General features: G+C 42.7%; 2 protein-coding genes across 5 annotated transcripts in view; one reads left to right on the top strand and one right to left on the bottom strand.

The window, feature by feature from the left end:
* Positions 1 to 72: 72 nt before the first annotated feature.
* On the top strand, positions 73 to 6,532 carry LOC110981132 (U11/U12 small nuclear ribonucleoprotein 35 kDa protein-like). Of its 2 annotated transcripts, none has more exons than XM_022238411.2 (5): positions 73 to 183; positions 1,568 to 1,686; positions 2,257 to 2,355; positions 2,986 to 3,199; positions 4,112 to 6,532. In XM_022238411.2, exons 2-5 carry the CDS (start codon positions 1,570 to 1,572, stop codon positions 4,660 to 4,662), a joined length of 981 nt encoding a protein of 326 aa, XP_022094103.1. In that variant the 5' UTR covers positions 73 to 183; positions 1,568 to 1,569; the 3' UTR covers positions 4,663 to 6,532. The 2 variants fall into 2 exon arrangements, with proteins under 2 accessions (XP_022094103.1, XP_022094104.1); XM_022238412.2 differs by lacking the exon at positions 73 to 183 and adding an exon at positions 200 to 476.
* Positions 5,598 to 20,922, bottom strand: part of LOC110981130 (DNA-binding protein RFX6-like) — a 30,028-nt gene continuing 14,703 nt past the window's right edge. The window contains exons 7-17 of one of the 3 annotated variants that reach the window (XM_087131094.1): positions 13,380 to 13,487; positions 13,084 to 13,161; positions 12,300 to 12,463; positions 11,539 to 11,698; positions 10,993 to 11,134; positions 10,487 to 10,581; positions 9,818 to 9,923; positions 9,534 to 9,665; positions 8,472 to 9,224; positions 8,021 to 8,254; positions 5,598 to 7,509 (exon numbers count right to left, since the gene is read on the bottom strand). In XM_087131094.1, the coding sequence (XP_086987220.1) occupies positions 7,256 to 7,509; positions 8,021 to 8,254; positions 8,472 to 9,224; positions 9,534 to 9,665; positions 9,818 to 9,923; positions 10,487 to 10,581; positions 10,993 to 11,134; positions 11,539 to 11,698; positions 12,300 to 12,463; positions 13,084 to 13,161; positions 13,380 to 13,487 (2,226 nt within the window). In that variant the 3' untranslated portion in view covers positions 5,598 to 7,255. Of the gene's footprint in view, positions 7,510 to 8,020; positions 8,255 to 8,471; positions 9,225 to 9,533; positions 9,666 to 9,817; positions 9,936 to 10,486; positions 10,582 to 10,992; positions 11,135 to 11,538; positions 11,699 to 12,299; positions 12,464 to 13,083; positions 13,162 to 13,379; positions 13,488 to 20,922 lie in introns of all 3 variants that reach the window. The other 2 variants (XM_022238405.2, XM_022238406.2) reach the window with 2 other exon arrangements.

Genomic DNA, 20,922 nt, shown 5'->3' with positions numbered 1-20,922 from the left:
GCACTTGATGAGCAGCCACACTTACAGTTTCTGCAAATTCTTTTTTTTCTGAGCCAAGTTCAATAAGGGCGCCGCCAAGTGTCGGCAGTGTGGCAATGCTTAATGCGCACGCGTCGCATCGGCATTTGGCGAGACTCCCGAAGTCAGCTAGACTGTAGACGGTCGCCAGTTCGCAGCGCAGGAGTAAGTCAGTTTTCAAATTTTCTGATCAAATCTCCACAGAGGCGGTGTATCCTTGTGCTGTGAGAAGGAGGACGCAGTGGATTGCACCTGTCTGGGAAAGGAATTCCCTCTGTTTTTGATCGACCATCAGCGGATGATTGGATCACATTGGAGCGTCGTCCTGCATCCCTCCCTGCATAATGCTGGTCCACGATGTCATGCCATGTCCATAATGTCCATGGTTCTAAAACAGGGGAACTCTACATAAACGTTTCATTGTCAGTCGTGTAGCGTGCGTCTGTGTCAACCGTTGGGTGTGTGTAAAAATTGCCACTGCAGCGTTACAGCAACTGTTCTACATGTGGTCATGCAGTTCCCATAGCTAGGCCTACATCATGTTGCCCCACTACGGCACCAGTGCTCGCTGCCGCTCCATCCTTAGCCACACATCCGTATACACAGTTTCGTGTCGGCATAAGGAAATGCTTGGCGCACCCTCTTATCATCATAAGCACAATTTCTTTCACACACACACAAATGATCCCTTGCCTCTTCGCTTTCTAAAAACAAAAACTATTTATTGAATGATTTCACTCACGTTATTCTGGTATTTTCCAGTCTTTTTGCCTTTACCCATTCAATCTCACCATGGGGGAAGGAGTCCTTCTGTGTCCTTCCTCCATGATCTCACGGTCACACTCTTTCACGCCGTCTTTAAATTAAAATTAAAACAGCCGTGTGCTGACCGAGATGGAATGTGAGAGTGCGACTGTGAGATTGAATGGGTAAAGGCAAAAAGGCAGGAAAATACCAGAATAACGCGAGTGAAATCATTTAATTAATGCTGGCTTTTATAAAGTGGAAAGGCCAAGGATCATTTGTGTGTGCAAAAGAAATTATGCGATTATGATGTACGATTATAAATTGGCTACGGATGGAGCATTAGCGAGGATCCATGCCACACTATTGGGCCTAGCTAGCAGGCTGTTGATGAATTGCATTCATTAAAACCTAGCAAAACGGGATGAGATGATGGCAAGGGGATGAGTAGATTTTCATTACAGGTTCATCTGACGTGACTGACCATGCTGACCGTGACTTATTGCTCACATAACAATAGCCCCACGTGCCCTACCTACCTGCTCCAGTCTTATTCCCAAAATGTGTCAGCTTGGAACTACATGTATATAAGATCTGACATGATCTTGACGTGTGAGACAGGATCGTGTCAAACACAGCTACTAACTGAGACATTATCACTGTATCATTAAGTGATTGTTTTGTTTAGGCCTATCCAACTGTCGCCAAGAGGCAAGAAGCAACCAACTGGACATGGCTGAGTTTGACCATAGTGTAGATCTTATCAGGAAGTCAGCATACTTTTATTGCTTACTCCCAAATCTAGAGATGGAGTCTGATGTGAGATGGGAGCCTACCCTTAGAGTTTACTGCCCGTTGAAGGCAGGCAGTATCGATGGCACAGACACAAGACCCCATGATAAGGCCATTGAAAGAGCCATGAAGGTACATGTATGATATTTTGTGGGAAAGAGTTCTACATCACACACCTGTATATCCCTTGACACCCTCTGCAGGAACTGCATGAGACTGAACTGAAAATGTTTGTCTGAGTAAACGCTTCTGTATTTTCCAGGCTAAATTTGACTTTTTAGTACAAGTTATGGCTTTTTGATGGCTGATAAACTGGAAGGGAAAGTACCGGTAATAGGTGGTGTCCGTATGTGAAATTCTTTTCCATTTGTAGTAGCACTAAGCAGTGGGTGTTGGAAGGGTACAGGACAGAAGAACTCGGGAGGTTCCGCCATTTCTGTTAATTTTTAAAAAACTTGTTGCAAAATTGGTCAATATACATTGCACATCTCTATAATAGTGACCAATTACAGGGCAATTTTCATTTGACTAGGAAGGAAGTAGGACAAAGATAGGAGCCGTATTGGTTTTTGAAACATCACAGTTCTGGAAGTAGGTGGCAGTAACGAATGACAGGTTACAACATATGCACCTGTCTCAAAATATAACTTGCAGTGCTCGTTACCGAATATCGTTTTTGTGTTTGTTTTTCAACCACTGAAGGCCATCTACAAGCCCAATAAAGCTGTTCAGGGTGACCCGGACTGCACGCTGTTCATTGGAAGGCTTGATTCTTCAACGTCAGAGCACACTCTCAGTAAGGTAGAGTATCACATGAGTCTGGCTTTAGGCATTATGAAACATTGGTTCTCACATCCAAGAGCTTCAGATGTTGTCGTTTATACAGTTTTATCTGAGAATAAAGTGCCAGATATCAGTCGTCCATAAATGGCAAAAGCATTGTGGTGTGGAGCTGAAGTTTAACAAAACTGTGCCCATTTACATATGTAGGTTTTTCCTGATGTAGAGCAAAGCCTGAAGCATAGTCATCTTTATAAAAATAATGAGTGATCTCGGTAGATCAGCTCAACACAAAAAGTTTTTTGATCTGTGAATTTAGTGTTGAAGTCTAGACCAGCCATAAATTGTTTCACAAGTCTCTTCACAATATAAGTCATAAATAGTTGTGTGAGCACTGTCAAAGGAAGTTTTGAGCACAGTTTATTTCAACAGTTTGTGACTTGGCTGAATATAGGATATACTCTTCAATCGACTTGACTACAACAGTGCATTGAGCCATGCATGTACTTAAATTCAAGTACATGTACGCATACAAATGATGTGCCCCATAGATTATAAACGCGCCCTCTTGTTATTTCACCTGTATGCAGTCACGTTTATTTACTTGTCACTCATCTGTCATTTATTTCAATTTTTTTTTGTAACGGGCAGATTTTCTCAAAGTACGGAGACATTGTCCATGTCCGTGTAGTACGAGACATTGTCACTGGAATGTCCAAGCGATATGCCTTCATTGAGTATAGCAAAGAGCGGTATGCCTCCAGAGCACGACGGGATGCCAACCGTTTAGCTATTGACGGCTCAGAAATTCTGGTTGAGTACGAATGTGAACGAATTCTGCCAAAGTGGATACCAAGAAGATTAGGTGAGTCTACATTTATGGTGGCACATGTATACACCCTAGAAACAGGTGTCTAATCTGTGAATGCATTAGCCCAAAACCTTAAGTTGTTTTTTTCCATCAAAACTTTTATGATGGCTGTGAAAAAAGTTGTCATTTGACAAGACCATATAAACCATAATAGCAGCTAGAGTTGACAGGTCTATTCCTCTTGCATTAAGCAAATTTGGCCTCAGAACATTGAGAACAGGCTGACATGTTGGATTACGTTGTCATGTTAACGCATTCACGTTTACGCACTCACATGGTTCAGACCATATTTTTTTACTTGTGAAGCTTTTTTTTTTTAAAAATATTTCTGACATCATCAATTCAAATCTGCGCCATCTCTCATCAATGCACTTGTGCATGTTTTACTCTCATGTGGCAGGCGTCGGTGAGGTTCCAAGTTGTTCGTGGGTATTGGTGCAAGTTTACGTTCCCCATGTCACCTCTAGTTCTACTTATAATATCTATGGACAGGACAATATCTGTTCTGAGTAGCAGTACCCTCTCATTGGCTCAGAAGGTACAGGCTGGATGGAAAGTTTGTAACCAGGACTTGCACATACCCGGGGTGCACATGCAAAGACCATATATTGTATTCATCAAATCAGAGGTGCATGGTCAGTGCATTTTACACAGTTAAAATGCACATGTGCAAGCATGATGTCTTGCCCACCAAAGCGGCGTTGTCGCTGTGTAAAAATACTGCAATATCCTATTGCCGCATGGACACAATCCTCACATTGTATAAGAAAATGTATTTTTGAAAGTGTTCCAGACTTGCAAATGTTTAGCAACATGTATTAACTTCAGTGACTGAAGTTAATAATGAATGCTAAAGAGTGCATAGCGACCTGACTCCCTTTGCCATGCTATCAACAATCTTTGCAGGTGGTGGGTTTGGTGGCAAGAAGGAGTCGGGACAGCTTCGGTTTGGAGGATCAGACAGACCATTCCGCAGGCCAATCATCATCAGCAAGCAAGATGACGGTAGTGGTAGAGGTGGGCAGCAGGACAGACATAGTGACAGATATGGTGGGGGTCATTATGACAGAGACAGGGGCAGACACAGCGGTAGTTACTATGATAGAGAAGGTGACAGACAGGGTAACAAAAGTAAAGATAGGGACAGGTATTACGATAGGCACCGGGAGAGAGACAGACACAGAGATAGAAACAGCGATAGGCACTATGATAGAAGGAAGGACAATGAGAGGGACACAGGCAGGCACAGGGAGAGAGATAGTGACAGAAATAGAGATAGATATAGTGGGAAAGGGGGGTACAGCGAGCATAGAGATCAGGTTCCTGCTCAGGAAGTTGTGATTAAAAAAGAGCCCAATACATGTTCAAGACCAGAGACCTCATCAGAAGGTTTGCCTGTAACTACTGGTAATGGTTCGCAACCTTCTATAATAAGCATTAAACAGGAAAAATTATGACACTGCTCATATAACCTGGCCATTAGATTGAAGGTTCATTCGTTGGTGTGATACTTTTTGTATATTTGTCGTCGTTTCTGTATATACACTCTCTAAAAAAGAAACTAAAGTTAAAATTGTCAACAACCTCCCAAAAGTGTGATCAAAATACAAGCCCCTTTTCATTTTCCTCTGACTGTTGTCATTTCATAATGTTATTGTTTGTATCTGTAGTGGGCAGCATTTTCAGGACTGTTTCAGTGCAAAGCTGTAGCAAATATCAGTGATAAAAGACTGATCCAAGCTAAGCAGGACAGGTACGTGTATAGTAATCATTTGAGTCATCTCAGTATACATGTATGTGTTTGAATAGTTTCTGTTCAAATAAATAAGCCTTTTGCAAGTTAAATTTGATTACAACCTAGTACATTGAGGTATCCGGTTGTACAATTATTTATTTACAAGTAATTTAGATTTGTCCCTTTTTTTAACCCGTAAGTCAGTTTTTATTATTAGTTGTGTTTTGTTGTTTTCCGTGATACCTGTAAGTGGCGGATCTCCGCTGTTGGATATCAGAATAGATAAATGAAAATAAATAAAATAAACTGTACAATTTGAAGTTCCCAAACTAAAGACACTTGTGCTATACCTTTTATCCATTGAAAACAGTGTATTGCTGCAAGGTGTATTTTATGTAACTACATGTAAGCAAAAGCTCGCCCCGAATCACGAGGTATAGCAACAGTGTCATTAGTATGGAAAATTCAAATTATTATGTTCACGTGAACTTGAAGTACGCAGTGTACCAAATTTAACTCGCAAAAGGCTTAGTGCTTAAGCCTGATGTTAACAAGGAACAAAGGTAACAGGGCTTTACACGGAAAAAGCAATTTAGCTAGCAATGTAACCCACGAGGACAGCAGGCAAACTTTAGAAACGGACATTCTCCAGACTCGTTCTGGGTTGATTCACTTATTGTTTTATTTGATTTACTTTCATGAACTTAAATTTGTTCAACTTCTTACCAGAGGACTACATGTAAATAAAATTCTATAACTTAACTGAAAAATAGCTATTTGACTGTGAACACTTGGACGGAGTATTTCCATGTACAGCCATATCTGTAATCATTAAGAACACCTCCATGTTTGTCCAGAGCTTACAAATTCATTTAACAAAATGCACTGCGTTAAGATAACTCTTCATAACAAAACAATAGAAATACACAAAACAATTTATTTGTACATACATTTTGCTTTAGTTACAGTTTTATAAAAACAAAACTACAAACTACACTCTAGGCAGTCTAGAACCTGTTTTAGTCGCCTTGTTTTAACACCTGTCCCCAAAAATTTCCACCAAATTATGTAATTCCCTTGTCATTCTTTAACGTAAGCACCAGGCGACTATAAACAGTGGCATTCTCGGTTATGGATGAATTTAGTACTTTTTGTCTCTTGACATTGTTACTTGATCTTCTCATTGTCTTTGGAACACAAAAATCACACATTTGGCAAGCGTCCAAGAGTTTTGCATACTGCATTATTTTGTCAAAAGGAGCATAATAATACACACAAATGTGTATGGAAATAAGGCTCAAACTGCGTATCAAAATTAAACACATTGTCTATGAACTTCACAGCAAAATATCAACTTTCATGAAAAGGTGCAGTTTCGTACGTTTACAGTCTTTTTCTTCTGTCCATCATATGTACAGCATGACACACTCTTCGTCATGATGGGAAAAAGAGATCAGGGATTTTGTGAAATTCGCTTCAGCTTCAATATCAAAGTTTGAACGGTTACATGTTTATTGTTACTTCATTGTGTATTTGTCGAATAACAAATTCTGGATGCTTTAGAGAGTAAAGAACGTGATTCTGGAACTACAGTTTGTAGACTACACGTTTGTGCTATCTGCCATCGAAGTTCAAAATACAAATGTACATCCACTCGACAAAGAGGGCGACGTTTATTGTTTCGGTTTCCGTGACTAACCCTGTGTAATGTCCATGACTGCAAATCCCCGGATGCACAAGCCTATTTGGAGCTATGTTACTTGAGTTGTGTTGCAGTGAATGGCACGAAAAGTCTTATCGTGGGTGATACTGTAAGGAAAAGCTGGTTATTCCTAGGTGTTTTCCCTGCAGGGATCTGTTTTCAGAGGCCTACTCCCTTTTCTCTATTCTTCCTTGACCGAGCTAGGAGAAGCCATTATCGTCAGTTTCTTTCTCATTCTTTTATCTGTCACAGCTTCTTATTTCTCATTTTTGACAAAATAAAAATGGATCAGTACTGGCCGTCAGTATTGGATAGATACTGTGAAATAAATTACGAATAACACAACATGGGTGCGTTCGATTAGCTTCCCTGGATGCACCAGTGTTACACGCAACGGAAGCCTAGAAATGAGGCTAATCGGATGCTGCAGTGTATTCACCGAGGCATTCGGGGAAAAAAGGTCAAGTCCCCGCCACGTTCCATCATATCCATGCTCGAGCAGTCCATCCGTGATGTCATTACACTCAGGCAGCCTCCACACCAGGGCAGACTTACACGTGTATTAAAGCTCATCCAACGCACCCAATATGGCGCAGAATTTGAAGTCGATGATTTAACCGTCCATATTAAAGACCGTGTTGATTGGTGGTAATGAGGAACCCTGTTCATTATTCTCAATAGGGGTACCATTGGGTTGATGGTTGCCATGGGAAGTGCTGTGCTGATTGGATACGATCGGTCGAATCTCCCCCGTCGTATCATGGTACATGCTGACCCCAGGCACGGGAATGTAATCACTCTGCGCGATCATATTCTCGCTGTGACGTCGAACCCCGTTGCATGATGGGGACTGAGATGAATGAGGACCTGTCCAAAATATTTCAACAGAATAACATTGAAATCATACATCACATATTGAAAAGGGCGCTGGTCGTTGAAACGTTAGAGAATGTCTTGGGACAGTCCTTGCAACTAACTTCAAGCTTTCCAGTAAAATCTGATATACATGTACATACTCCATTCAACAGGTACGACGATAAGGTTCTGATCCTGCTCTCTGGCTGTGTTCTTTAGAACTGTTATGTTGGTACAGAAACTATCCAGATCTGGATGCTTTCTGCACCGACTTCACGGTGAGAATCAGTCATTCTTCTGCATTTTAAATTTTGTCACCTGCTGGTGTAGTGTCCTTAGTTGATTACTACGTCACAATTGCTTTGGTGACCAGAAACCTGGACGCGATTTCGATATTTGCCGGAAGGGGAGATAGTATAAGCCTAGGAAGTGCATCTACTATCCTAAACGTTTAGACATAAGCTGGCACTGTGTACCACATTTAGATCACAGCACGTGAAGTAATGCATTGATGGAAGCGTACCTGTGGGGTCGTGGCAGCTAGCTTGACTGGCCACGCCGTACAAGTGATCATCCTTGCCGCTTCTCGTCACAGCCGGACGATCTAAAATGTTCAGCGGATCATTGATCTCGTTGAATTGCGCATGTCCTCTGTCAGGTCGCGCCCTCTGAGCATGCGTGCTGCTGATGACGGACACGTGCTCTACATCCTTGTGACCCGGATGATCATGCGTGTAAGCACCTTGAGAGTAGTATCCTGGTGAAAGAAAAAAGAGGATAATGCAACTTCCCATACTTCAAAGCGGAAGCACAGGGCAAAGCGCGTAAACCTACTGAAAAAGTGACTGTTTCAACGTTTTACATTTCAGTGTACATCTTGAGAACCTGTTCTTTTTTCTTAGCAATCTGCCAGGGTGACATTACGTTCGTTCAGTCTTATCATGTTTTCAGTACTCTATATGAGATACGCGTACCTGGGTTTTGGTATCCGTTTGTAAAGGTGTAGGTAGATGGTATATTGCCAACCACATTGAAAGCACTGTTGCCGTGAACTGCACCCGTTGCTTGTATCACTCCGCCTTCCACGTGATGACTAGTGCCCATTGCACAGCTGCTGTAGTAACCATCATCGCGATACTGGGGATCTGCGTAGGGATATGTCGGTGCCGCGTCGGTGTCGTTCTTGGAGTGGTACGCCGCAGGTGAGTAGTTTGAATGAAACATGGCGGGCGGATAGCATCCACCCCCTTGGTAGGGCCCCAGATACCCCTGAGGTCTTCCTGACGAGTAGGGGTCTTGATTTTGACCCACGTGACCAAGGTAGGGATAAGCCCCGTGATGCATTGTTGGTGGCACGAGAGAAGACGGGTTGGCCGGATTACGAGCGTTGACGGCCACGTGACCCTGGTTGATGACTGAGTTGCGCATGGGGTTGACGACGATTGGCGAGATGGGAGGTGTAAGCATAGCATTGCTCCTTGCGGCACTCCCCGGGCTAGGCATGGAGGGCTGGGTTCCAAAGTGTCCCGGAATAGTGTAAGAATCTTTCTCGGCGATGACTGTATGTCCTGTATAAGACGCACCTGGGTAACGTTCAACATAGTCCTCCCTCTTCACGGGGGACTGGTCCGTAAAGTTTTGGTTTGGGCGAGGCATCATGTTGTTCCTATTCGCCAAAAAGCACGTGCCTGGCTGATTCGACAACGGCCTTTGTGGATTGTTCGGATCTACGAAGATCACAGAGAAGAAAAATGGACGTAAGACGTGGCCAAGGGGCCTACGACCTCTACCAGGGCTTCAAACGCCCTCTAGAGTATGACTGACAACCTTCGATTTCGTTAATAAGCATATTGTTGCGATGATATCTATTTTCTGTTTACGACCCGTCCCCCACTGTGATGGTGACTCGTTATTTTGTGATTGAAGTTACATTAGGTTGTCGTTCGATTCTGCTGATGATTTTGTAATTGTAATTTACTGAAATCTTTTTTTACCAATATCAGCTCACAAAGGAAGAGAATTGCCAATGTGTTTACCGTTCTTACCGGCAACCTTCATGTGTTTCTCTAGTCTGTTCTGTAGATCGTTATCCTTCTCTGTGTTGAACTGTTGCTCAACAGCCAATAAGATGTACTCATCCAATAACATCCGAATAAGATGGAAAGAGGCTGAGTAATAAAAAACACAGAGCATTCAGAATTTAGGGTGTGCTTGAACCGTTTTGATTATCCAACCTCATCTTCAACTTTAATACTGTTTCTTGAGTGGAACCACGAAGTTTTCGACTTAGGCTCAGAAGCTGCGGGGTGAATAACCTTACCGAAACTCTGGGCATTGTTGAGTGTCAAGTTGTGCATGACGCGGGCACCGAAGAACGACCACTTGAGCAGGAAATCCTGGGCGCGCTTTTTCATTGATCGTCCATTCTGCTTACCAGGCTGAAACAAAAACGTACAGCCTGGTGTTATACAGTCAGAAGACTGGCAGTGAGAAGAAGTCACAACTTGGTATTAATGGCGACTGATCAGATGCATCAGACACTGCTATGGTAGCAGAACATACTTTCTCAAAGGATGGTTTGTATTGGAACTCAGTGCTATTGTCAGCCTTTTATGTTTGGAAATGGTCGATTTTTTATGGGTTTGTCTAGCTACATGTGTTTCGAAAACAGTGTTCAGAATTCATCACTCCATTTTCTGAAAAAAAATGTCACATGTAGATTCGTGGTTTGCTTTCGTGTATTGTCACACCTGCTGGAGAATGGAGAAACGGAACGAATAGAGAAATGTCCTTATTGATCTCGGACAGTACTTGGACAGCGTTAAGTGAAAGCACAGCAGCAGCTCTCCTGTCAACATAATCTTTGTGGATCATGAACCTGTCAGCTTGAAGTTCAATGAGTGTTATAGCATCTGAAGGGGCTGTACAACTCCGTTTACGAGCAGTCTTATCCTGAAAGATATTACTCCGTCTAATCAAATACACCAACCTTGATGACCTTGCTTTCAACGACCTGGTCAAGCCACTCTGTGAAGGCTTCTACCGTCGCCTGCTTCTTCAGCAACTCTTTAAATTCCTTCAAGACTGCGGAATTAAAAGATAGCACACCTTATCAGGACTGGTATTGAGCGACAAGAACTGAAACCTGAGTAATTTCTTAAAGTCTTTATAAGGCGTTACACCTTTTAGACGAACATCATTGTTTCAGATAAGGAACGGGTTTTCTTCGAAAACTTTCTTAATGAACGTTTAGCCCACACGGCCTTACAATTAGTATGCAATATCAGTGCACGAAGACCATCCGAAGCATTCTTTCCTGCACATTCGTCCAAGGTTGTAAACTTAACCAACTGACTACATCAAATATTTCAATTGTTGGCCGTGTTACTGTTCTGTACACTTTCTAGGGACGATGTGGGAACATGCCAAATCTTTGTCTTGTAGCCTGCAGAAGCACTGACCCCTATAATCAAACATTTTTCCCAACTTTCTTACATTCAGCATTTAGCTCCATGTCGGAATCCTCGGTTGTTGCCGTGAGAAGGGCCTGGGATCCAATACTGTTCAGATCCACTTTGTCAAGGTCTGAAATCATCTGATCTATCAGCTGCTGGTCGAACAACACTGGCCTGGACGTCTGTTGGCAAAAACCAAAGACTCGTAGTGGATACGACGGTATTAGACAAGAGCGGATCTGCTTACTCGCGGCTGTGGCTATCATGGGCACAACCACGCCACCACTCAAGAGCAAGAACTGTAAAATTGTTAACGCATAATCTGTATGAAGCTCCATTCCAGTAAATCTGCCTCGTGCAGAAACAACCCCTCATCGACTGAAAAGAGCCGTGTTGGTCTGAAGTATTGACCAAGGAGCTAAGAAAACAGCGCCCTTTCTTGGTCCAGCTCGAGGCGCACTACCCACAACCCCATGCGAAATCGAGAAGTTCTTGCATTAACCCTCTCTCTGTAGCCTTCTACCCAAGTGATAGATTTTATGATGGTTTAATGATAGGAGGACTATGCATGAACTAATTGTCCCACCTGAGCTAAGTGTAAGAACGATGTCTGTCTTCTCAACGACTGGACAAAGCGTCTAGCCACAGGAAGCTTGGATTGGCTGACGGTGTCTGGAAGATGTTCCAACGAGGAGCACAGCCATTGCTCCCAGTGTTTGGCAAAGTTTCGGATATCAGCCAAGAGACTACAAAGAAAAATAATCAGACAATTCAAGAAGCAATGACAGGTGTTTCGTATACTTGGACAGATGGCCGTAGGCTAAACATAAATTACAGTAAGTATATAGTAGTTGCTGTCAAACTGACAAAATTCAAAATCATGTGAGGCTAAATCCTCAAGGATGGATATGTAGTTTTTAAACGTCTCAAAGTTCACTGCATGGTCAAATCCTATTGCCATACTCTTTCGTTAATGCCGAAGCCACTGGCTGTCATCTCCAACCCATAAATGGTAAAACATCTGTGCCGTCACTAGAAAAACCCACATGGTGCCAAGATACACAAAAGGAATCTCCTTGTAAGCCTTGGAATTATGGTCGTAGTTCTGAAGAATGTGGCCAAGTAGGCCCATGCACACTTAATTTCTTTATTTAGTCTGGTCACTTTAATCAGCAATCTCAAGTCCTTATCAATATCCGTTTAACACGACTTTTTTAGCACGTTACCGGTAATACTTGAACTCTTATGGCAAATGTAACTTTTAGAAGCATTTGAGCACGGCGTTTATCCATCGATAAGGTATGTTTGGACTCCTGTCGTTCCTGTGGTGATCAGGTATCAACTCACCCTTCGGGCATTTCCTGCATCGTAGCAGGTATGAGGATCTCCACCGTTGTCTTGTACAGAATGGAATCGCAGATACATATCATATCGATGATGACTGAGCTGTCTAACAGCGGCAGGAGGTGGTCTGGCATTCCTTGCCAAAAGTGTAGAAGGAAATTCTGGATCTGTTGGTAACGAGCAAACGTTATTGGTATGTCTTCCTTCCCGCTCTCTAGTTTAAGTTTTATGTTGGATTGTTCACTTGTGAAATATTGTATAGCACTCCTTGAGCATGTTCTTTTTTAACAGGGAATTAGTGCTTGAAAGGAGTCTTTGTGCTCTCGATAAGGATGGAGCTACGTGTCCATTGAGTAAACGCTGACTTATCAAGCACAAGACGAATATTCTGAAGCTGCAGGGTTCTAAGAAGTCACAAACAGTGCAATTTCAAACCCCTAATCAACCAAAATCTTTATGGATGCTGCTCAGAACGCGATTCTTTGACCACTCATAAGGCCAGGGTGATGTTGCTTTCTCAGATACAAAAATCTTAACATCCACCCCACTATCGTACAATTTTCCATACTATATAATGAGCCAGCTCACTGTGCCAAGATCACATGGCCAAAATGGAGCGCGTCAAACAGCAGTACGCGCGCGCATAGTCTACCCTTTCAGCAGGGCCATACGCCATTTCGCACGCCTGCTTTGTTCTCGAATGACTTAGCATTTCTTTTAGTACCGAGCTTGCTCTTTCATGAAATTCTATAGAAGCGAACAAACATCGCCACGGCACAGCTTTTACCTCATCGAAATTGGAATTGATGATCGTATCCAAAATACACTGGCAGTGTGTCTTGTACATCATTAATAAGGTGTCCACCTGTAATTAGAGAAATAATTATGACCATTTTAATGGGAGGAGTACAAAACACAGCTCATTAACAGTCCTGAATCCTTCGGTTTTAAGAGAATTTTACATACACCAAGGGGTACATGAAGAACAATGAAAAATTCTTTAAAAAATCAAATTAAACCAAGTTTCACTTCTTGTCGTCCTCTGAAAATTCGAAATTTTTTGGTTCATGAGAAGTCTGATACCTTTTCCTTTGGGATGTTGTACGGTAAGATCAGCGAAGCAGCGCTCGGGAACTCTGGAAGTAAGGTGCCAGTCTTTGAAGCCAAGGAGTATTTCCTTGTAAAGCCTCCCTAATTCAAAAGCAACAATAAAATGAATTAAAAGCTTTGTCGCCCTTTACCCAAAAGTAAAATTATCTAATTTCTTTATTTTTGCATTGGCACTTCGTTTTGCTAGAAGTGATGATATTCTTTTGGAAGCGTTTAATACGCACTGGGGTAGATACACCAGGACACAGAAAAAACCGTGACCATCGATATTGAGGGCATTAAGAAAGTGTCAAAAAGTTTCAGGGAGGTGAGAAAAAGACAAATGGGTTTTCTCCTTATCTGGTTCGCTTTGCTAGTTTGCTTCCTGGAGTCATTTATATACATCGTCTCTTATCCCTCATCATCCCGGAGAATGAGATCTTACAAAGTCTCCACTTGAGAATTTAATAAGAGAGGTGTAGGACCAGCCATTGCCGTGTCTTCGAGGGCCTTGGTCAACAGATAAATACAGACCCCGGCCGTTAGCGAAGGCGACAGGCTAAATGGCCTCAATTGCTCAGGTACATGTAAAACACGATATTGCTTACGCTGTGCATATTTGAGCTACAACAATATCGGAAACCTGCACTCGTAACCCGCCAAATTAATTTCTTGCAGTGTCTTGAGAGGGAGAGAGCGTGGTTTTACAATGCCGAGTTTATGTGCGTCGACAAAATCTTGGCAAACACCAGCGCTCCCCATCAAGAAGGGGGAAAAAACCGTCATATTTGCCAATAAAGAAATGAGCGATAGACCGTTTAGCCAAGAGTCGAGACTCTTGATTAAATTTTGCTAGCGAACCACCCAGGAATGTCCCGTCATTTTCACGCTTGTTTTGTGTAAAATCCACTTCTGCCTTGGTCCCGTCCGGGTCTGATTTATACCCTCTAGTCCCTGGCGAGCCAGCTATGGCCCATACGGATCACAAGGACTCGAAAGTCGTCAGTTTCTCTTGTGCGAAATGTTCGCGCGACGAGTGGGGGGCAATTACATGTCCAATTTAATTAAGTTAACGGTTTGATCCTTAATTAAACACAATAACTGCTCCAACTCTGCTGCATTCCTCAACTTTCTGTTTCTCTGGTGGGTTTAGTGAAGTTCACAAGGAGCTTGTTGCAACGTTCTCACCTCAATGACGTTACACGGTTCCAATACGAAGCCAAGTTTGTTGCACTTTTCTGCGATTTTCACGCGTCATCCAAATGCAAGTCGTGTTTTTATGTATTCTGTTGTCTGGTTACGTTTTGTCTTTGTAGGAAGGTAGAAGAGGTTCAGCGAAAAAATGGTCCCTTAATGCATTGAGACTTTAGCGATGCAGTAAGCAACAGCAATTCGCTTTCAGTGTTCAAACATGGATGTCTGACTCCAGGATGGGAAAAGAATGGTAATTGTGCACGACAAAGACCAAATTGTGCGACACTTTCAGCCCTAAGCGGGAACAAGAGAGGGCGTTTTCTCGATTAAGCTAAAGTTATAGGCCTATTCTTACACGTTACACAAATTTGGCCCTAAAATAGGGTGACATGCTCGATTAGGCTGCCATGTTAACGCACACGTGCTTAGGCGCTCATGCGGTTCAGTCCGTAGTCTTCTACGCGCATGACTATTTTCTTAATAATTTTTTGATATCAATTCAGCTGCGCGTCACTTCTCATCATCCCAACCAGCTTTCAACAGGTAAGATAATTTCACTCCATTTGTGATATTTGCTAAATTTTTTTGCTGCCGATGAAGACCCACGGCAGTTAACTCTTCGGAACATCACTACATTTTGGCACAGAAAAGATAACAGCCTTGTGGCTTCTTCTCCTGACGTTGAGCTACCCGCTCGATAAATGTCTTTTAAACTTTGTTCATCATGGGTGCATATCCCGCTATGGGGATCATTTCTTTGCTTCCTTGAAGCAGAAGCTTTGCGGAGTCGGACGGCGAAGGCTCCCAGCCGCATCAAGCTAAAGGCTGGTCATTCATTGACTAGCCCTAATGGTCGCTGCATTTCCAAGTCAATTTAGCAGCTTAATTTAGCAATTGATACCGGCCACAGATGGACGGGGACCCACCATTTATTCACAAGTGCCCCTCAGCGCAGGCCGTGGGCCGTGTTTGTACGCTGCAGCCTAATGTCTTTTAGAGAGGGCTAATTATTAGCGGGGAAAATTTGACGCACGAATTTCCCCTCGTGTCTGTACAGTGATGGCGAGGCACACAGGAGACGTTACGGTTTATCTGCTCCGGAGCTGGCAAGAAAACTTAGCTGTCCATCACCGCCGCGTTTTCTGTTCCGTTCATTTACTGGAATAAGTACTTTCTGTTTGTTCCCTAATTCGATTGTGCCTGGTTTAATTTGAGAAAGTTCAAAGACTTTGTTCGATTACCTTCGCAGTGTGGCGTCGATTGCCTGAATGGAATAAAGATTCCAGGGAATAGGTTTATCTTTCCTCTTCAAGAAATCAATCGTAAGCTGGAGTTCTTTCGCGAAATTAATCTTCGTAGGGAAGTGAATGTGAGGGATGCAGTTGGAAAGATTTCAAACTCATGACGGTTGTGAACCGCTTATCAAATTCTGTCGTTCCTGCTGTGCCTATATGCCTATAAACCCCGCTTATCCTTAAGTCCTTAAAGTAGGAAGCCTTATAAGCGTTTAATCTCTTTGGCGCTCGCTTTTCATATGAGGAGGATGTATCTGCTCCAAGCAGGAACAAAAGAGGGCGCGTTTTTAAACGCAAATTAGCGTCCATTGGTACGAACTTACCGCGTAGGTGAGCAAGTTTATGCGCGTTTGCCGCAGGGAACGACGAGTACACGCAACGAATTTACACTGGAATGTATGGTCTTCGCTTATGCGCAAAACGCGTGCAGGAGCCCGGTTAGAAAACTTTTCACCAGCCTGTTTTTCTTTCGCCGGTGAGGGTGCACTTTAACTCAGGGCGGAGAGACGCCATTCTTGCAGGGCCCTCACACTCACGTGCACTTGCGCGCGCTCACACACCTTGGCAAGTCACGACACCGTGTGGGTCGGAGAGGAACGTAACGCGCACGTACCACCTGCTTGCGAACAAAATAGCCCCGCAGTAATGGCTTCTAATTCCTTTCGCCGGAGTTGTGCGTCCAGTATGTCCATTGTATTGTACTCAGTCTGTTTTTGCATGCCACACTACTCCAAAAGTGCCAACATTACAATACACCTACAACAAAATCTTAAATGGCCTATAATGTTCTAATGGCATATTCCCTGGACTGTATACCCAATCCCACTTGGAAGGCGTCCATTAATAGAAGATCTTTAATTTCAGGCAAGATTGCTGCTACATTTGATACAGAAATGCTGGATTGTTCTTGAATCAAGTATGAATTCGTAGACTGGTTTATTATTCCAACTGCGCTAGTTTCTCAATTGCAGATTGAAACATAGATGCATAACATAATAAGCATATTGACACAAATATTCCATTGTGCTGTGCTCGTATATTGGAGACTGTTTAACAATAAAATCCCGTTGCGATTGACATTCCTGTCGGTGTAGATTGAATGCTGTCAGTCTTTGGACTCGATGTGTGTGTCAGATCTAAGTGCAAGTAATGAAAAGCCGCCAGTGCACCATGAACGCTGATAGCGGTGGTGACGAGGCGAGGTCCGGATGACGAACGGTCTTATCTGCCCTTCGTGACGATTGTGCGGCACGATGTATTCACTGGCGCACAACACAAACTACCTCAAAATATTGACTCTCTCTCTCTCTCTCTCTCTTTGGACTGAGTCAGTTTGAGCTAGGTCGATAAATAACGGCCATGAATAAGGAGTGAGGCTGGGTATATATACATCCTCGGCCACTAGGGTCAGCTTGATGCAAACTCAGGGATCCTGATTATGAGCACAATGGAACTTTATATACAATCGAGACCGATAGCCCAAATTCGGAGGTCTAAAAGCGTAGGAGTTGAAGCAAGGTACATGAGAATGTTGAGATGTTTTCAAGTAAAGTTTTACCCGTATCGATTAAAATGACGAATACATTTGTACGATTTATACCAACTATTATATTAATTCAGTAAGCCTCTCGAAAAGAATGAATCATATCTAAATTTAGTATGGAAGCAACAGGTTTTAACAGTTATGTGGCATATTTGGTCCTGGCAAAACGTAGACATGCCAAAGTTAAACGTTTACAATTGCACTGCCCAGTGTATCCCGTATCACAACCTAAAGACATCCATTTTATTAATAACTTATCCATTGAGAAATAAAACCCAACATCTAAACAGGCAACTGCATTTACACCTTCACAAACAGAGCTTTAACTCAGGTTGTTGTCGTGCTGTTATTTCTGAAACGCAACGCTATGAATATTGTCAGAAATCATTAGTTTACTTAAGCAATCCGAGAATAGTAGGTGTTATCGCCAGAACAGTCACGTCGGCAACCTCTTGACACGCTTTGCAACCAGACTTTCGACGACTGTTCTTTGCGAACCAGGGAAAAGCCTCACCAGTGTGCAAATGGCTGGTAGGCGTAGCTTCCATTGAAATCAATGATTGCCATGTTTTGAACGTACAACTTGGAATATAATATACGTTTACACCTGATATAAGACAACCAAGTTGATGTTTTTTTGGCATTTGAAAGTTATTTTGACTGAAACCTTATTTGAAGCATTTTAAGCAAAGATCCTAACGGCAAACAGAGTTGTCCATTTCAACGCACATGTCTTGTTACACATTGCATGTAGGCCTACGGCGGAATAATTCGTATGACTGTCTGCATACAGCGAAACAAGTGGAAAGGGGAGAGTGAGATCCTTGTCCATATTCAAAGTGAGGCACTTTATTAACAAAGTTGGAATTTCGATGTGGTTATGAATTCAAGCAGTTTTGAAAAATAAAACTGTTCGTCCATTGGTGTTACCGTCGAGCAGAGAACCTCAACGGTGCCTTATACATCTATGTTAGCAGTGTTGTCCTATCGTCAGCCCAATTCTTTCACAACCTCAGTTACATATGCAGTGACCGAATGCAACACAAAAATGGTACACATTGGTGGCAGCGGTGGGAATTATAGTAGGTACGCTGTCAAAAACATTAAAATGACTCCTGACACTTTTGGTTCCGAGGGGTGGGCGCAGAAATGACGGGATTACCAAGCAATTGGCAATCTGTTCCCAAAAGGTCGGGGCGCATCGGAGGTATATAAGTTGCCAGATGTCTGGTTCAAACGTCTAGGCACCACTTTTCTTCATGGCTATACCCCAGAAACAACTCCAAACGAAGTAGAAGTGTTTAATGGGACTGCAGATGCTGTCGATATACAGCAACAGCCGTCGGATGGGGGAGATTACCATTTCGCGTCCAGAAAGTGCAAAAGTACTGTTTGTATTTTGAAACTGTCAATCACGTTCTGCTTGCCGTCTTTGTTAGCCCGTGTTTACCGTTTGTGACATTGTCAAAAATTGGCGGCAAAGTCAACATACTTTAGTACGCATGGGTAAATTTGAGGAGAAGGGTTGGTCCGGCAGCCGAGCCACTTGATAAATTTTTATAAAACGGTCCCTGTGTAATGTGCGCCCTGATTGTGGAGCAGAAATGGGTTGCGAAATATAATAACTTGCAATTATAAACCGCTAATGGGCCGTGAACATTTGGCAGACTGCTCATCAACTTTTAACTTGGTTAAAAGCGGGAATGTACGCGGGAACCGAAAGAGTCAGACGGTGTCATATTTATCAGCATATTCAATGACTGACATGCAATCGGGTCCGAGTTAAGTATTCTGCACTTTAGGTGTCTTTTTCCTCATGACCTAATCAACTCTTGATTAAGTGCACCAAATAGGTACAGTCGCAGAGCAGCAGAAAATGGTGAAAACTGGATGTAAGTGTGGAGAAATTTTTCAGCCCAGAAGACTACTGTAACTAAAAAATAGTGAAGCCATGATGTGTTTCTTTTTCTGGTTATGTAATAGGTCGTAAAATGGAAGCTGTGCAGAAGCTTCTGCCAATGTCATTCAACAAACGATGTGAAAAATACAGGCTCAGAACTGCTGAGTAATTGACAGCAAGGATGCCTTTAAATAAGAAAAAGAAAAAGATATCATTCACGCCACCATAGTCCTTTGCTACTGGTGTCTAACTGTAAAGTGAATTTAAACTTCATTCAAAATTGAGGCAGTCATTTGTTTGATATGTCCCGCACTAGTTCTAAGTAACGCTACTTGTAAGCATTTCGACTTATTTCATTCAATGTTTAATGTTAAAAACATGACCTCAGAGTTTGTAAATGTAATTCTGTACTTCTGCAGAAAGTTTGCAATCTTCCATTTTGTTTTGCCTTGATGACTACATAATGGGATTCAAATTACTAACTTTCGTTTTGTGTTTCAGAGCTAATACCAGTAGAAACCCATTGTTATGATAAATTTGATTGTATTCGTAATGTTAATTTCTTCCCCGACAACATTCATTTGTATTTTGGTCATTTTGGTTGTTCCAAATTTGAGAAGGGCGTTAGTTCGATGTATCTGAGGGAAAATATATTTTTTTGCTGTAATTGCTGCAAGGGGACAAAAAGACAAAGTTTTTCCAACACTGTAGAGGCGTGACATCATTGATAACGATAAATTGACATAAGAATGTATGCTATTGTGGAAAGATTTTAATTGTTTGAATTACGCTGCTGTACGGTTTTCTGTTGAGGCTGTTCTTGAAATGACATAATTATGGAATCGCGACATCATTTGTGAGGCAATATGCACCTCCGTTGATTGGTTGAAAACACTCATATGACGACGTGGGTCTGTCGACGGTTTGACAAGTAGTAAAGTCTCCCTGGTGTAGCTGGACGTAGTTTTAGCTACCGGGGAAGGTGTAGCAGTGGAGAGGAGAGCCTCTGTCGTTGGGGGTAGCCGTGTCTCAACTCACTTGGTCCCTGGCAACGACGCCGAGCAACGGCCCAAAAGGCAGTGGGTAGCCTCGCTGACTCCTGGAAAGGCGTTGTGGATCGGCCAATTCAGTCACACGTCACCCGGCTGGGAATTGGATACAGGATTCCCGGATACTGGGAAAGAGTTGAGATGGACTCGAAGAGATCGGGGCAACTCTGGCCACTCCAGCGACACTGATACACGGTTTTTGGTGGTTGAGCTTGGGTATAGTGACATAGACTGCCGTATTGAGCCGAGGGTACCTGGTAACCCATGATGGAACAAGGAAGACAGGGAATGCCAGACGTGGTCAAGGGATACAGGCGGATTACAGTGGCTCGGCGTGTTCAGACAGTCATAACAATCTTGTTGCATCGTCACTGGATAGGCATTCGCGGAAGCCGCGGATTGAATTAAATACTTTCTCTAGACAATCACGACATTGCAAACCGTAACTGGTGATTAGGACGTTCAAGAGGTCCTTTTGTAATTACTACCTATCACGCACCACACCATTAACTTCATCTGTTTTTCAATTCTTGGTTTTAATAAGTTTCCGAACTCG

Source organism: Acanthaster planci, linkage group LG21 (genome assembly GCF_054643075.1).
Source record: "Acanthaster planci isolate LZ-2023a linkage group LG21, COTS_SCS, whole genome shotgun sequence".
NCBI classification, from domain to species: Eukaryota; Metazoa; Echinodermata; class Asteroidea; order Valvatida; family Acanthasteridae; genus Acanthaster; species Acanthaster planci.
This window is presented reverse-complemented; position numbering and strand designations above follow the sequence as displayed.

Bases quoted from the DNA above. Each gene is read 5' to 3' on its own strand.
- LOC110981132 (XM_022238411.2), top strand. From the start codon at position 1,570: ATGGAGTCTGATGTGAGATGGGAGCCTACCCTTAGAGTTTACTGCCCG. The intron at 1,687-2,256 runs GTACATGTATGA...CAACCACTGAAG, and splicing joins CCATTGAAAGAGCCATGAAG to GCCATCTACAAGCCCAATAA. The intron at 2,356-2,985 runs GTAGAGTATCAC...TGTAACGGGCAG, and splicing joins CAGAGCACACTCTCAGTAAG to ATTTTCTCAAAGTACGGAGA.